Here is a 16,894-nt window from a genome sequence, read left to right as displayed (position 1 = left end):
AAAAAAAAAAAAAAAACACAACAAAAAAATCCCCAGGAAGAATATGGCTACAGAGTTCTGGCAGTTGTGGTGGAAACATAGTTTATATACTGAATCTTAAGATGGGTGCCCTAGAATAGTGATGAAGAGATTAATAAAATGGCCAGGTTAGACCTTCTCTTCCTTGTGTATCACAATTGACCATGTTTGTCTCCCTTTTTGTTTAACTTTGATTGCTTGAAAAGTTAGAAGAATGAGAGAAGTTCTTGATAAGGGCAGCAGTACTCAGTAAAGGACAGCTGTGTCTCCTCTGCTGGGCAGTTGTGATCTTAAACATACTTGGAGGAAGAGGAATTAAGTGCGTCAGCAGGCCTTCATTCATGGTTATGGGTAAATGTTAATTAAAATCCAGGATGTGTAATTGGAGGAAGTTTCAGTCTAGGGAGACTATCTGGCTCTTTTTGAGTGTATGCAACAACTGTAAAAAGACACCTATGGATAGATGTACAACCAGAATGCAACTAATTAGTATCCCAGATTATGAGAAACTGTGTCAAAGCTTTCTGTCAGTTTACATGGATTTGGTATGCTTTGGTATCTGCAGTCTTTTCCATTTAATCCTCATAGAAACTTGCTTTGTGATTTTGATTCTATGCATGCATCTATTTTTTTATTAAGGACTTCATAGGTTAGGCCAAGGGCCCAAAACCATTAAGTGAACTGTGCAAACAAATTTCCAAACTCTTCTCTATTTATTTGAGGCTGTTTCATGAAATGTCTGTGTCTATTCCACTATCCTTAAAAAATTTTCCTCAGTTGCCTTCTCATAGTGCACAACTGACTTCCAGGTAGCCAGTGTCGATGAATACCTAAGTCTTACAGATATTTATTACTTTATACTTCATTATTTTCAGGAAGACTCCTCAGATTAATAGTGCAACTATTAAGGAAAGTCAAGACTTAAGAGAAATTACACGTGTCTTGTGTTATTTTTATGTATGTCCAGGTATTTTGCAGTCTGGTTGGGTTAGGATAGGAGTGAGTGTAGGAGAGGGAACAGGAAGAAAGTCACTGCAGTTTTGGCCCAGAATAAAATTGCCAGGTTACCATCTGTGGAGCTTACAAATTACTATAGTTCTTGGTGTAATAATTCAACTGTACACTTGGACACTGTTCTGTAATGTATAATCTCTGAAAACATTACTTCAGAAGTGAAATAGCACTTCTTTTCATAGCAGATGTGAACAAGTGCTTGTTTTGTAGAAGACTGGGCTACTAGAGCCTAAAGTGATGACTTTCTGCTTATTTTACAGATTTGCTTACAATCAAATACATGGCCATGGGGGATATGAAGACCCCAGATTTTGATGACCTTCTTGCAGCCTTTGACATACCAGACATGGTAGATCCCAAAGCAGCTATTGAATCTGGACATGATGACCATGAAAGCCACATAAAACAAAATGCTCATGCAGATGAAGACTCCCATGTCCCATCATCATCTGATGTTGGGGTGAGCGTCATTGTGAAAAATGTGCGTACTATTGATTCTTCCGAAGGTCTGGATAAGGATGGACACCATTCCACAGGCAATAGCTTGCACAATGGCTTTCTAACATCAGCAGCTCTTGAGAGTTACAGTAAAGATGAAGGGAAATCACTTAAAGATGATGGGTCAGCTTCTGAGACTACACTGAAGGATTCAGCTTTCAACCAGTTCAGCCCAATATCAAGTGCGGAAGAATTTGATGATGATGAGAGGATTGAGGTGGATGACCCCCCAGATAAAGAGGAGATACGTGCAAATTTCAGAGCTAACGTCTTGGCAGGATCTCTATCGCAGCAGGAATATGACAAACTAAAGGCACTTGGAGGGGAGAACTTAATTAAATCAGGAATCACTGTTTCAAGTAGTATAGATAAAAATAAAACTGGTAAACGAGAGACAGAGACAAGCTCCATGAATTTAGGTGTCTATGAGCCTTTTAAAACTCGGAAAACAGAGGACAAGTTACTAAAAGACAGTTCTGAGAAGCTTCTTGAAAACAGGGTACTTGATGGAAAACTGAGTACTGAAAAATGTGACACAAGTCTTGCCAGCATTTCCCAGTCCAAAGCGAAGTCATCAGCAAAGCTTTCATCCTGCATTGCTGCAATCGCAGCACTGAGTGCTAAAAAGGCAGCTACAGATAGCAGTAAAGATTTACAGTCTAATTCAGGGGAGTCTTCTCCATTACCAAAAGACATGAGTGAAAGTCCCCGGGCTATTGAAAAATCTCCTGAGTCTCAGAGTCTCATTGATGGTGCTAAGAAGCCGTCTGTCAAACCGCCCGATAGTCCCAGAAGCGTCTCAAGTGAGAACAGTAGCAAAGGGTCTCCGTCTTCTCCTGCAGGATCAACACCAGCAATTCCTAAGGTTCGCATAAAAACCATCAAGACTTCTTCTGGGGAGATCAAGAGAACTGTTACTAGAGTGTTGCCAGAAGTTGATTTGGACTCTGGTAAAAAGCCAGAGCAGAGTGCTTCCATGGTAACCTCCATGACATCTCTCCTGTCCTCACCAACTTCTGCTGCTGTTCTCTCCTCTCCTCCCAGAGCTCCTCTGCAGTCCTCAGTTGTCACCAATGCAGTTGGATCTGCAGAACTTGCCCCCAAACAGGTCACTATCAAACCTGTGGCTACTGCCTTCCTGCCCGTTTCAGCAGTGAAAACTGCAGGTTCCCAAGTGATCAATCTGAAGCTGGCTAACAACACCACAGTGAAAGCCACTGTCATCTCTGCTGCGTCCGTGCAGAGCGCCAGCAGCGCCATTATCAAAGCTGCCAACGCTATCCAGCAGCAGACGGTCGTGGTGCCAGCATCGAGCCTTGCCAGTGCCAAACTTGTGCCAAAGACAGTCCATCTTGCCAACCTTAACCTTTTGCCTCAGGGTGCTCAAACCACCTCTGAACTGCGCCAAGTGCTAACAAAACCCCAGCAGCAAATCAAGCAGGCAATAATTTCTGCAGCTGCCTCCCAGCCTTCGAAAAAAGTGTCTCGAGTGCAGGTGGTGTCATCTCTACAGAGCTCTGTAGTGGAAGCATTCAATAAGGTGCTGAGCAGTGTCAATCCCGTACCAGTTTACATCCCAAACCTTAGCCCCCCTGCCAATGCCGGAATCACGCTACCAACACGAGGCTACAAGTGTTTGGAGTGTGGCGACTCGTTTGCTCTCGAGAAGAGTCTGACCCAGCATTATGACAGGAGGAGTGTGCGAATTGAAGTGACTTGTAATCATTGTACAAAGAATTTAGTTTTCTACAATAAATGTAGTCTCCTATCGCATGCTCGAGGGCACAAGGAGAAAGGTGTCGTGATGCAGTGCTCCCACCTGATCCTAAAACCAGTCCCAGCAGATCAAATGATAGCATCTCCTTCCAGCAATACTGCTGCAGCCGTGCTCCAGAGCGCAGGGGGAGCTGGCACACACTCTGTAACAAAGATCCAGACTGGCTTAACTGGGACAGTGATCTCGGCCCCTGCGAGCTCTCCTGTCATTCCAGCTATGCCGCTAGACGAAGATCCATCAAAACTCTGTAGACATAGTCTAAAGTGTTTGGAGTGCAATGAAGTTTTCCAAGATGAGACATCTCTTGCAACTCATTTCCAGCAGGCTGCAGACACAAGTGGACAAGTAGAGTATCCTATGTTTACATTCCAATGTTTCATCTTTAAGCCTAGGAGACTTTGGATATGTTCTTACTTTCATTTAGCTGTTAATTATCTGAACCTCTGTGATTAAAATTATAAATGAAAACTACAGAAAGTCTTGCAAGCACTTACATAGTGAATGTCAACACTTTTTAAATAAGAATCTTTTTAAATTAGAATCTTTATAGGCCCTGAAGTCTGAAATTGACACTGTATATTTTTGCTAGAATTTAGCATTAGCTTTCTTACAGCTGAACAGGATAATACAGAAAATAATCGTGGGTATTACTAATCATATGTTAATGCTTCTTTCTGTGCTTTGGAATTTGACTAGCCTGTGGAATCCACTTAATTGGCACCCTCATTAACAGCCCGTCTATTCAACCTGAGTGATAGCTTTAAGTGATTAATTCTAGATTGGTCTTCAGGTTTTGGAGTTTTCACCAAGTGCCCTAAGTGAGTGAGGCATTCCCCTCACGTGCGGGGAGGGACTCAGGCAGTGACAAATGGCACACTGACTACTGACAGGAATGCTGCTGTTTGCCTCAGCTCTTCCTCAGAAAGTGCAAAGTGCTGTTCTCACTTGCACGTCTTCCTTTCTGTGTGACCATTGGTTTAGTTGGTTCCGTTTCATTTCCTCTTACAAATGCTAATGAGTTCAACATAAAAACCATTTGAAAATTGCTTACTAATGTATGTGGCCTGACCTGAAAGAAATACGTCATTCAATAAAACTTAATATTAATCAGTGTGCGATGTATTTTATAATCCTGGCAGAGTGAAGGTGGTTAATTAAATGATATGGTTGGATCTCTGTTGGGGTGTGCCAATTAAAAGGGATTCTGGTGTGTTTCAAAGCATTCAGGTGAGCTTGGTGCTCCAGCTTCTTGCTGCGGGGGAAGCTGAAAACCTGCAAGCATGCTCAAGACAGGAATGCCCCAGGAGTCTTCCTGGGAATCACACAACAGTGGACAGGCTAAAGATTTTTAAGTCCTGCAGTTAGGAAAAAAATGCACTAGTCCTAGGAGCACAGGCAGGTTCTGTCAGGATCTATTCACTACATGTAGGACCTATTCTGTAGCACAAAGCAGCTCCACTGCACCTACCGCTACAGGCAGTAATGTGAAGAGATTTGCACGTGGAAATAACCTTGATTATGTGGCTTTGCCTTAGCTCCTCCCTTTAATTGGCTAGCAGAGTTAGACTGAAATTACCTGGATTCCAGGTGGAATGCCATGCAAGTGAATTTCTGTTTGTAAGATACTACAAGCATGCATACCTAAGAGAGTTTCCATCAGCAGAACATGTCCATCCATAGATGTTGCTGCCGTTCTGAACAGGATCTAATGGCTGACCATTAGAGTATATTCTGCACCAGCTCGGGCTACTTAATACTTATGGTGTTTAGCAAGCTGATTTGCTGATGCTTATTGGTTGTAGGTAGTTTTTTTTTTCCCCCCATAATAAGCCCACTAGGGAACATTCCATCTAAGGTCCAGTAGACCTTGCAAAAACCTGGTGGTTTTGGTACTGGAAAAGCAAGCAAGTAAGAAGGCAACGAGACAAAGCAGTTGGATGAGGGACAGAGAATAGGTTGGGAGGATGAGGTTAAAATAGAAATTGAAAAATAAAGAGAACAAAGATAAAGTGATGTTCTCACCTTTCAAGGTGTGAGGATTTTTGTCTTTATGGCCAAGTAAACTAAACCTTTTGCCCTTCCCTTTCTCCCTGTCTGGTGCTTTTGCTCTGTTGCTGCTGAGTTTGCTCTCCATACGTGTCCTTTAAATACTGTTTATCCTGGTAATTTACTAAAGGAAAGCAATTGTGATGTTCACAGAATGGGAAAATGCAGCTGCAGGGAGGTGGAGAGAGAAGTACAGGTTCCCAGGTACTGCTATTCAAGGAGGGAAACCCCCGGAGCTGCAGGAGCAGCTGGCATTGCCTGCTGCCTGTCAGGGTGTTTGTGTCTCCTCATGGAAACCTGCTCTGCTGAGCTGCAGGTTTAAAAAAAACAGTGCAAAGCACTGGAGGAAAATAAGCTATTTTCATCTTCTTCCGTTTGAAAAGAAAACATAATACAGGTAGTTTTAAATGTTCTTTGTTGAAGTATCCTTTTACATCTTAATTACACATTTTTGTAGTCCTTTTCATATATCAAGCAGCTGCTGTTTTTTATATTGAGTTTGGTTGCATCCTGTAGGGGTAGTGTCTCCTGGAGAAAGGCTCTGTATAGGCATTTATTACTAAGTATGTTGTCTACTATTACTAAGTATGTTTTTCATTAGATGTTACCTCTTGAGAAGCTTGGATGAGAAATACTCTGACTTGTTTTCCTTCTTCGTGCTTGGCACTGTCTTTTTGCTGTAAAACTGCCATTATAGTGGGGGGAGGAAGACAGGGAAGTTAGATGAGATTGGTATTTTTTCTTTGGAAGGAAGAAAGAATAAAAATAAACACTTGGATTTTGCAAACAAGTAATAGGAAAAAAGGTTATTTGCAGCTTACTATTCTTTCTAGTGTCCCATCTAATTGCTCCTGAAACGGAAAATGTATAGTTTTGTGTTTCCAATGAGTACGTAGCTGCTCTTATACTCCTGTTACAAAGGTAGAATGTTTTGTTTAAAATAAGCAATGGTAGAACAATCTTATCAATGAAAATACATTCACTATAAAATTGTTACCTTTCTGTAATGTTTTTCTGCCATTAAAATTCCTGTTAAAGGAATATTAACCTAAAGGAATAGTCCTGCTAAAGGAGTATTAACCCTGCCTCAATGACAGGTTTTCTGGCTGAATAAAACCCTCATCTCCTTGCTGGGGGGAAAAGGTAGCAAATCTGGGCTAATGAATGTTAGTATTTCTCTTAGTTATAGATAAGAGTATATAGCTCCCCTGGAAACTACATAGCTCATTTCCCTTCATACTCAGCATATGTGTGTATCTTTATTTTCCACCTCCACCATTTTTCCTTCTAACCCTTTTTTTTTTCTGAAACTTTGACTTTAAATGCAGGCAGGTGATGATTTTCACAAACTGTGTTTTATTTTGGTGTGGGTTGGAATGAGAGAACTGGAAGTTAATGCCACCTTAAGCCCAAAATAAAATGGTAAGCAAACGTGCTGAATGTCAGAATTTCACAGTAGATGCTTCTTGTTCTACTGTAATCAGTTACAATTAAACATTTTCTGTACTCATTGAAATAGCAGAGCAGGGGCCTTAACTAAGAGCATTATTGGCATGTTGGGTCAGCAAATGAGTCTGGCAGCTTGCTGCAAAATCAGGAAGATCACTGAGCTGGGGCTGGAATATTGTGTGCTCTTCTGTGGCATCACATCCCGGTTTCCTTCAGAAGTCCTGCAAGCCAAAGGCTTGGGAAGGACTGTGAAACCTCCAAATGTTTCTGTTACTGGAGTAAGACATTCTGATTTGCTGTTTTCTTATGTAATCAAATAATGCACCAGATTCTCCAGTATTGTATTACAGCTTGTTAATACAGGAATAGCCAAAGAGTGATTTGGGGAATGGTACTGAGCCCAGTAAATGCGGCACTTATTGTTGGCAGAGGGTTTTGCCTTTATCTGAACTTAAGACAAAGTTAACACCCCAAAACAATTCTGGTCAGCCTGAGGTTGTGAGTCCCCCACTTTTGGGCACTCTTTGGTCAATTAAGGCCGAGTATTTGGCATTTCAAAGTGGGTATTTCTTTGTGTCTCAATATAGACTTGCTGCATCCCAAAGGCTCTAAGCAGTTGCCAGTTTGAAATCCCTGTAGATAGCTGAACTCAGGCAGAGCCTTGCAGGAGAGCAGAACATCTACCCATGCTGAACACTACTGTAGTGGGCTGGCAGGAATGCCAGTGGAACCTGCATTGCAGTGATGGCATACTTTCTTTGCTTAGCATGCTGTATATTTAATGGTTTGCATTTTGCCATCTTGCTGCGTCAGGACATTGGAGAACTCTGTACAGAGACTGTGTTCAAACACACCAGTCCACAGTGCTCCCAGAGCGTTTATTTCAGGATTTCTTCAAGCATATGTTAGTAAATAATTTATAATGCAGATCTGGAGATCTTTTTTTGGCCAATAGTCTTGCAGAGTGTACACATCACTACATATGCCAGAACATTCTTAGAACATTCTGAAAAACATGCAAATACCTGTTCAAAAACATACTGATGTCATGAAGGAGTCTTGGGTTTGATTTTAAATCTTTGCAAGTCACTGGTGAGGTTCACAAGTCCCAAGCCGTAAGAGACAATAGCAATAATTTGATTCTGGAGTTGTATGTAGGCCCCTTGCACTATTAAGGTGATCTGGGAAGGCACCCGAGTAATATTTCTGTAAAGCACATGTATCTGCCATGGTCAGTGGTGTAGGAAGGAGCTTTGTAGCCCAGAATGCCAGTCAGTCTGGCTACCAGCACCTGCCAGCTCTGTCAGCAGGGCTTGTGTTTGTACTTGCCTACTGCATTGGGTCCCATCCCACTTATGACATTTAACCTTTATTTGCTATATTGCAGTGTTTGACACAAGACGTTATGTAGAGCTGAACCAAACCTTTTGTCTCATCTATTCTGGTTTATCATTTAGAAGACATGCAATATCTGCCAGATGCTGCTTCCTAACCAGTGCAGTTTTGCATCACACCAGAGAATTCATCAGCATAAATCTCCATACACGTGTCCTGAATGTGGAGCAATCTGCAGATCTGTCCACTTCCAGACCCATGTCACTAAGAACTGCCTGCATTATACCCGAAGAGTTGGGTTTCGGTCAGTATGATGATTCCTTTTGCTGTCAATTTATGTGTAATTTATGGTTTTTAAAGTGGTTTTCCATTTTCATAAGCACTGTTTGGACAATACCTGCTTCATGGGTTTAAGATTGTCAAGGCAACAGTACTATAGTACTGAAATTTTGGAATAAATACATTAGGATTCTGCTTTGTTTTGGGCATCCACTTTTGTATATGATTAAATCAGAATATTAGCTATTGACACAGATTCAGGACTTTATGGTTTATAAAGTCTAGAGAATTCAGATGCATTATCTTGATTTCAGGTTTTCAAAAACCTTCTTGAGTTTTTCCAAAACATTGACTTTTAGATTGTTCTTTCTGGTAGAACAGTCATTGTCAGTACTTCCAGAATGTATGGCTGAGATGTTGAATGGCATACTGCATCTGTCTGGTTGTTCTCTTTTCTGTTCTCTCTTCAAGTCAAGATTCATTGGCTTTATCACTTTACATCACTTGGAAATTGCCTTTCTCAAACAACCTTGTCTTTTGGTTCTCCTTTGTTAGTCTTCAGTTTCCCTTTGACTTTTACATTTCCCTGTAATGGCAACTCACTGAGAAAATGGGGAGCAGAGGCATTTCACAGAAATGTTTAGTTTTGAAAGACTTGAAAAAATGCTTTCTGTTAGCATTTTCCTTGCACTTGAATGGCAGGCAGCACAGCAAGAGATCAGAAGAGACACCTGTACCTGGAGCTTTGCTTAGCACTCCAAAAACACGTCCACTTCACCCTGTCTGCCTGGAAAAAGGCCATTCTAAATCTTACAGCAGGTAGCTCCTTAAGGTGTCACAGTTCATTTTCCAGGATGGCTGTGCAATTGTCCCCTAAGGGAAGAAAGCATTTTTGCTGCATCAAGCCTCTGTTTTCAGCTTGAATTCATGGCCTGACATAACTCCAAGCTATGTTCATTTCTTTGGGTTCTTTTCTTTTACCTTTTCTCTCAAGCAGTAGTCTGTCTCGTCCTCTGCATTTCCTCCATCTGCTTCCTGCACTCCACTGCTCTTCCCTCTAATGTACGTCTCTTGGGTTTGTATATGCAATCACCCCTAGGGACTCCTGGCCTGCCCCAGTAACACCAGCAGAAAGAATCCCATTCACTGGGAATCTAAGTCACTAAACTTTTCAAGATGTCTCATAAATATCTCATGTCACATTGAGTCAAGAATTTCTTGATCTGGTGAGACTAAACCAAAGTCACCCAGGCAAGCAAAAGCAGTCTCTGGGAATGTTGCTGTCTCCCTCCTTAGGCTCCTCAGCCTCTCCTTAGAACTCCGGTGCTTTTGCCTAAGGAGCAGCATACCCTGTCCTGCCTCTCCACAGGGCCTCTTCCTGGAAGTTCCCTTTGACTCCGGTGATTTAGGCTAGTTGTCTGCACTGAATCAGCTGAAAACTGAAGCTGAAGTTTCACTGCATCCAGCCAAGGTGAAAGCAAGCAGCTGTTAGAACAGTCCCCGAGAGGAAGGCTTGGACCTTAGGAACTGTGTGATATGCAATGGTGGATGCTGAGGATCAGTTGTTATGTGGCATCACTAGAGAATAAAGTCAAGCCGTGGCACAGGGAGGTGACAGTGCTACCCCGCTCTCCGGAGGGACACCTCAGGAGTACATGCTACTGAGGGCATCACACTGTGTACAGCTGTGAAGAATCAGCTCTCTATGAGCACAGAAGCTCTTAACAGAGCCAAAAAAAGACCAGAATAATCTGCTTTAGAAAATGCATTGGTAAGCAGAGACTAGATGGGTATAAACTCAATGAATATTATTAAGAGTGTAAATTAAATGCCCAGAAAAAGAATGGATGACATTTCATAAAATTCAAGGGTGATAAATTTTAAAAGTAAAATGGGATCCTTGAATTCAATGTAGAACTGTATTTCCTGCTTTATTGCTATCACCAGGGCAGTAAAACTATTGAAAAATTAAATTGACATTTATATGAAAACAATCATACTGCCATGATAGATGCTAAAATTAAAATTCTGGAAGGGTGGAGGCTTTCTACATTTGAAGAGTTTGTAAAAGTCTTACTGCAAAATACTGATCAATAAGAAAGTGTCTCATTTGACAGGTAATTGCTGATTGCACTATGTTCTTGGACTGATTTGGGAGCTTTTGCTACTGGAGATGTAGAGCATTAAAGAGGATCATTGTGTGTAAAAAATCTTATTTACTAATACTAATTCAGTTTTCTAATTGTTTCATTTTAGAATAGATGCAGAAAGGTCACAAATTTTCAACACAGCAGAAGTATGTTTTTGAAAAATATTTTCTGAATTTCAATATGATATATTGATCTGATAGTAGGGATTTGGTTTAGTTTTCCTGAGTTTCAATCCAAGTGCTGATTTGATTACATGTACAGAAAATCATTACCAGTATATCTTCATTAAATCTAAACTAGGGAAATGGTGAAAATATTTTCCTTACTGGTTTTCCATTTGGTGGTAGTTTCTAAATTACTGTGGCGTACTTCAAACTATGCCCTGCATGTGATAAAAATGCATTCTGGAAAATCTCTTTCCAAATTTGCAGAGGATTTAAGCACTTTTTTCTGCAATCAATAGAGTACTTGTCTGTCCCCCCTTCTATCTGTTTTATTGTAATAACATGAAAACATGCTCTGACCTTGTATCTCTTAGATTTTCAAATGACAGTGTGTGAGATTTCTTTCCCCTTACCTTGTGACCCACAAATCACTGGTTATGTTGATTCTTACGGGGTTGTTTAAGTTGACAGAGTAATGTAGTTTTATCCAGTTGCTATCTATGTGTGTTTCTCTCTTCCCTTTGCTTGAAAATCCATGTTGATTATGTCCAGTACTGCTCAGGGCAGGCTGCACTGACTCTCCTCCGCTCTCTCCACAGCTGCGTGCACTGCAATGTTGTGTACTCTGACGTGGCGGCACTCAAGTCTCATATTCAAGGTTGTCACTGTGAAGTCTTTTACAAGTGTCCTATCTGTCCCATGGCATTTAAATCTGCTCCCAGCACACACTCCCATGCCTACACACAACACCCGGGTATCAAGATAGGCGAACCAAAGTAAGCAAAATTCATCTTCTACTGCACTTGCCTGCATTTGAATTGCATTCTGTGCTGTGCTTGCAGGACACCTCTGACAGCCACCAGTTTGTCAGCCTGCTGTTAATGTGGGATTTGTGTAGTGCTTTCATGACTTTTCAGCTGGTAGTTCATTGGGCAAAGGTGACATTTCTCTGAATGCACTAGCAGGTCTTTAAGCACTGCATGCTACAAGAGAGTGATTGCAAAATGTAATTACACAAATTATTTGGACAGGTGGCCAGAGTGTTGCTCGTTCTGTTGTTTTAATCTGCTTAGCTCATCTGCATTTTTACTGTGAATTAAAATAATGTGATTCCAAAAAGAGCTGCTAATACTAATCAGTGTTTATGTGGTGATTTTCATAACGTGGTTGAGAAGTTGAGAAAAAGTGATTTTATCTGTTTATATAAGCTTTTTTTCCAATAGGTAATCTCTTTCTGGCTTAAAGCAGAAGTGGTTTTGTTCTGTAGCTAGGAAAGTTGCCCATAAAGGTGGTAGTTTGCTGAAGGTGGTGACACAGGGTTCAAGTAGGACTCTGCTTCAGGGTCTTTTTTTAAAGCCGTTGGATACTGCAGGGCTCTGCTGAAGGTGCTGCTGTGTGTGCAGACTCCTCCAGCCCTCTGTGTGTGAGCCTCTCTGAGCACCCCTTCTCCTCCATCTGCCTCTCCCTCACTGATAGAGTGCGCTGTTGAGAGCAAGCAGGGATTGAGCTCCATGTTTTCTCTGGGGCGTGCACAGAGCGCCAGCATGGTAACAACTTGCAGGCTCAAGAACACAGAAGGTGTCATGTGATGTAATAACCAGAGTTCCTAAGAGGTCCGTTTCTCACTGTTTCTTCTAACATATTAACAGCAGATTTTTTTTTTCTTTGTTTATACTTCCATCAAAGGAAAATGGCTACAAACTTGCCATGTCTGATACCAAATGGAAGTAATTTCTGCCTCGTGGGAAATGATACATTGTTTTAATTCAGGATGGTATCGTCAGTCAGGGGCTGTTAGATACCAGCATCTAAAACCTTTTTCAGGTTCCCATAGTTCTCATTAGAGAAATCTAAAAGATTAAGATCACTGTGTTGTGTAACATGCTACACATATGAAAAGTGAACTGTGCTTGGATCTGCCAAATTGTTTCTGATCAGGTTAATGAATTAAGTATTTTGCATTAGTTTATTTCCATATAGATGCACTTAAAATTGCATTCCTCTATGAATTTACTTCGATTATAAAAAAATGAAATGAAATTTTTATAATATACTACTGTAATAAGTCACAGAATCCATAGTTGGGCACTCCTCTTAAGAAGTGGCGTTTCCTTTAAATCTGCCAGTTTTAATCACAATGCTGCCTTAAATGCATGCAGGGTGACTGGTAGGATTTTTCCAGCCCTTGCAGTGTTCAGAGTTCTTGGCTTGCCTAGTTCTGAGCAGAGCTGACAAGCTGTGTTTGAGGCAATACATTCCCATTTGGGTTATCTATGCTGCCTCGTGGAGCACCCAGGCTGCGTGACTGGCACCCACTGCAAGCCTGCCAGCCCCATTCCTGACCCCAGGGGTGTGGCGCCGTCCAAGGACACTGGCCATGGCTTCAGCAGTGCCCCATGGCTTCTGAGGGACTCTGGAGTAGGTCACGCTCCTCTGTTTACAGGAACTGGGCTCCTGGGGAATCTGGCTGCCTGCCCCTGGCATTTACTTGAAACTGTGTGATTTACAATTACATTACAAACAGTTGCTGCAGAACAGATGCACTAAACTATTTGGTGTATGAAAAATTACTTTTATATGCAGGGATTCTCAGTGGGATGAAATGAGATTATTTTAATATAGGGAACTGGATGGCTGTCTTGTCTTTCAACTCTGGAAGCTCTCTCCTGTAACATACTCTGAGCTCTGGTTTCCCAGAAAACCACAGAGGTGATCTTTTTTCAGTAGGCAATGTCTAGGAATGGCACTAAGATATTTTTCGTGGCTGATCTCTTTCTGGAGAAATTCTTGTTTATCAAGCCACATTATGGATATTTACGGTAAATATTGGTAAAAAGTGTATTATCCCACAAGTTCCTTTTTTTCAAGGAAAAAAAATGGGAAGGAGGAATACTATTCTCTGGTGCAGAAGCTTTCCAAATGCTCAATGTTTTTTATATGACTGGAAGTATTTTCCTGAGATAACACTTGTATTTATTCCAAGATAGTACATGAATTTGCTAAACAGATTTTTGGGAAGTGAAAAGGCCATGTGCCTGCTTTGGTGTGTACTGTGGGGCAGGAGCAGTGCTGAGTAACCAGCCTGGGAGTGGGATGGGATGAAATGGGATGAACTGCCTGACTTATTCCAGCATCCCTGTAAATGACATCCTGTGTGGAAGCACAACTGCCTTTAAGCTTTGAATAGCATTTTAGGCAGTTGCATGTTAAACACTGACTACTTAAATTTAAAAAAAACAAAACCAGTGTACATGGTTGCATGTATGTTAAGGATTGAAAGTCATGTTTTTGCTGTGTCTGAAGGAAATACTCCAGGTGTGTATAGTCATAACTCATACTGTGAGGTGTGTTGGTATGAATTTAGGTGAGAAGAGTCTTTGCCCAGAGACTTGTCTGAAATTCATATCTTTACCAGATAGTTCTGCTTCTTTGAAGGCAGGGTAAAGTACTTTAGCTGCCATAGAAAAATCAGAGATTCAGCTGGTGGTGTTTTTAGAGAGTTACAGTTTTTATATGTCATAAATTCAGATGGAATTTCTACAGATCTCTAGATCTGCAGTGAAGGGTTCAGCACAGAAGGCAGGACAATAGATCATCAGAGGATGCTGTGTAAATAATACATTTATCTTAGCATGTGTGAGAAACTGGGACCCCTTGATAGCACAAAAACAAAGTCTTTCCCAGTTAATATGAAGAAGTATATTGTTTTTCATTTGGAGTTACAGGACAGCTTAGACATGGAAGCAATGCCCATGTTCCTGTCATCTCAAAACACAGCGCAGAGTGATCCCTAGAGCTCTGGAACAATGCACTATCAATGATAATTACTTAGAGGGTTATAGAAAGGATATTATGAGGCTAATGAGAAGATTTATCACTTCAGCAGGGAGGAGGGTTTGAGAGTTGTTTTTTTAAGTGTAAAAGTTGTTTTTTTAAGTGTAAGTTACTCTTAAAGATGGGAAGTCTCTGTTGCTGTACTGAGCACCTGTGGTTGGGTTTCTTTTATTTTAGCTAAACATTCTCTGCAGCACTACAGATTACATGGCTTAGATTTCTCTCTTATCTCATGATCTGTGGTTAGAAAACTGCTGTAAGAAAAGGAGTCTGGGGAACCGATGTTCAAAAGTCACATGTCCTCCAAGAAAGGAAGTGTTTGGTGGTGTCTCTACATTTCTGTGACAGATTCATCAAGGCTTGGAATGGCAGATCAGGGAAATCCCGTCCTGCGCTGTTGGAGCTTTAGGGCATTGACAGAGTCTAGGTTTGGCATTCAGGAGCATCAAAGCCATGAACATTGCCAAAAATGTATTTATCTTGAAGCATGTTACTAACTAGATTGAATGAATCACTCCCTTACAATATACTGCATATACAATATCCTGGATCAGGGATATTATCCTTTAGCTACAATGTGAGTTCAGAAACTGAAGGTGTTGAACTGCCAGAGTATCCAGAGCAGATGTTGTTGTTGTAACTGGCACATGCTATTGTTTTCTGGCTTCTTGTTTGCACTTTTAATTTTTTTTTTCTATTTTTCTGTTTCTTCTACTGCTCCCATATTTTGAAATTGAAGGATGTTTTGAATTAGTTTAACTTTTTTCAGGCAGTGTAAAACAATTGCTTAAACATGTCAGATCTTATCTGTGATGAGAAAAAAAGTTAACATCATGACTCTTGGAAATAGATCATCAACATGACTGACATTGTTTATTGTGCTTCTGTTTTTAGAATAATATATAAATGCTCTATGTGTGACACTGTGTTTACTCTGCAACCTTTGCTCTATCGCCACTTTGATCAGCACATTGAAAACCAGAAGGTGTCTGTTTTCAAGTGTCCAGACTGTTCTCTTCTATATGCACAGAAACAGCTTATGATGGATCATATCAAGGTGTGTAGGCATCTTCTCTTGTTTCCTTCATGATACCATTTGTCATGCAATACATGCTGTGAGAACATGCTGTGAAAAGGCACGGAGTAACAAGACTCCTGAGAGAGATGTTAATAATTCTGAGGTGGTAATCGGTGAATGTTGTTCTCAAGTGTTAAACTTTTATATTTTGTCTGTCTTCAGCATATCTGTAATGATTCAGTCGGTTTTTCTGTAAGAATGTTGATTTTGGTATACCGGCACTATCTCAGCAAGTCCAATCCTAACAAATACTGAGTTTTATTTACAGTATTTTAAGTATTATTCCAATTGTTAGGAGCTGCGAATGCTGAGTGCATCACAAAATCAAACCTTTGATGTTCACAATTCACTGGGAAGCAGTATGTTGCTAGATGTAGAGGTTACCTGTGTTACATGAGCTTGAACATGTGTGCTTTGAAAAAAACTCCAGTGGATTTCCTCATAAACACCCTTAAGAACTAACAATTCACTGTGATCTTTGTAAGTCCTGGTTTGAAGGATCAGCAGCCCCCGGGCTATCCTTTGCTAGCTGTGTGTTTGACACAGACTGTTACCTCACGTCATACAGACCAAAGCTGAGGTTCTTCTGCCTTATTAACCCCTGGTGCCTGAACACAGAAGTGGACTGTGGAGCTTGCTGCGCTTCTCTGCCAGTGACACAGTCTCTGAGTACTAATTCTGTACTGCAGAGTGGAAGACCGGACTTCTTTTTTGGCTGCTAAAACCATCATTTTTCATTTCAGTCCCAGCCATCACTTGTAACCACAGAATTCTCTGAAGTAATGTTGAAAATCAGATCACAAGTCTTGAAAAAAACAGGTGGTCTTAAAGCCAGTCTTCAACTTGAGGAGGAGATGAAGGAAAGGCTGAGCCAGGATGTTCAGAAATACAAGGATTGGGTATTTTCATTGTTTCTGACCTAGTAGCACTAGTTCTTGTATGTTTACTGCAAGATATCTTAGATGCTCCTCTCATGCAGCAATGCAAAACTCTGATTGGTGTTTCCTTTGATCTACTCAGATGGTTGGGGTTTTTTTTACTAAATAGGCAAAATCTGTGTATTGCAGTGTAGTCTTGTTTCTGTAATTAGTTTTTCCTGACTCAGATATTACTGGAAAAGTATTGTTATATATGTTCACAAGTACTTCTGTAGAGAATTGGATGAAGACAACACTTTCAGGAGCTCGATCTGACTGCAGTTAGGGCCAGAAGCTATCTTTACAGAAATCGGGGTGCTTAGCATCTCACATTT

At 40.9% G+C, this 16,894-nt stretch overlaps 1 protein-coding gene across 9 annotated transcripts in view; it reads left to right on the top strand.

Annotated features, from left to right (window-relative positions):
- The window catches only part of ZNF532 (zinc finger protein 532), a 34,136-nt gene that overhangs the window by 8,656 nt on the left and 8,586 nt on the right, over nt 1-16,894 (top strand). For all 9 annotated transcript variants that reach the window (XM_038124523.1, XM_038124522.1, XM_038124528.1 and 6 more), the window contains 4 exons: nt 1,293-3,652; nt 8,260-8,441; nt 11,330-11,506; nt 15,459-15,621. In XM_038124523.1, coding sequence (XP_037980451.1) covers nt 1,313-3,652; nt 8,260-8,441; nt 11,330-11,506; nt 15,459-15,621 — 2,862 coding nt within the window. In that variant the 5' untranslated portion in view covers nt 1,293-1,312. The remainder of the gene's footprint in view (nt 1-1,292; nt 3,653-8,259; nt 8,442-11,329; nt 11,507-15,458; nt 15,622-16,894) is intronic.

This window comes from Motacilla alba, chromosome Z (genome assembly GCF_015832195.1).
Source record: "Motacilla alba alba isolate MOTALB_02 chromosome Z, Motacilla_alba_V1.0_pri, whole genome shotgun sequence".
NCBI lineage: Eukaryota > Metazoa > Chordata > Aves > Passeriformes > Motacillidae > Motacilla > Motacilla alba.
This window is presented reverse-complemented; position numbering and strand designations above follow the sequence as displayed.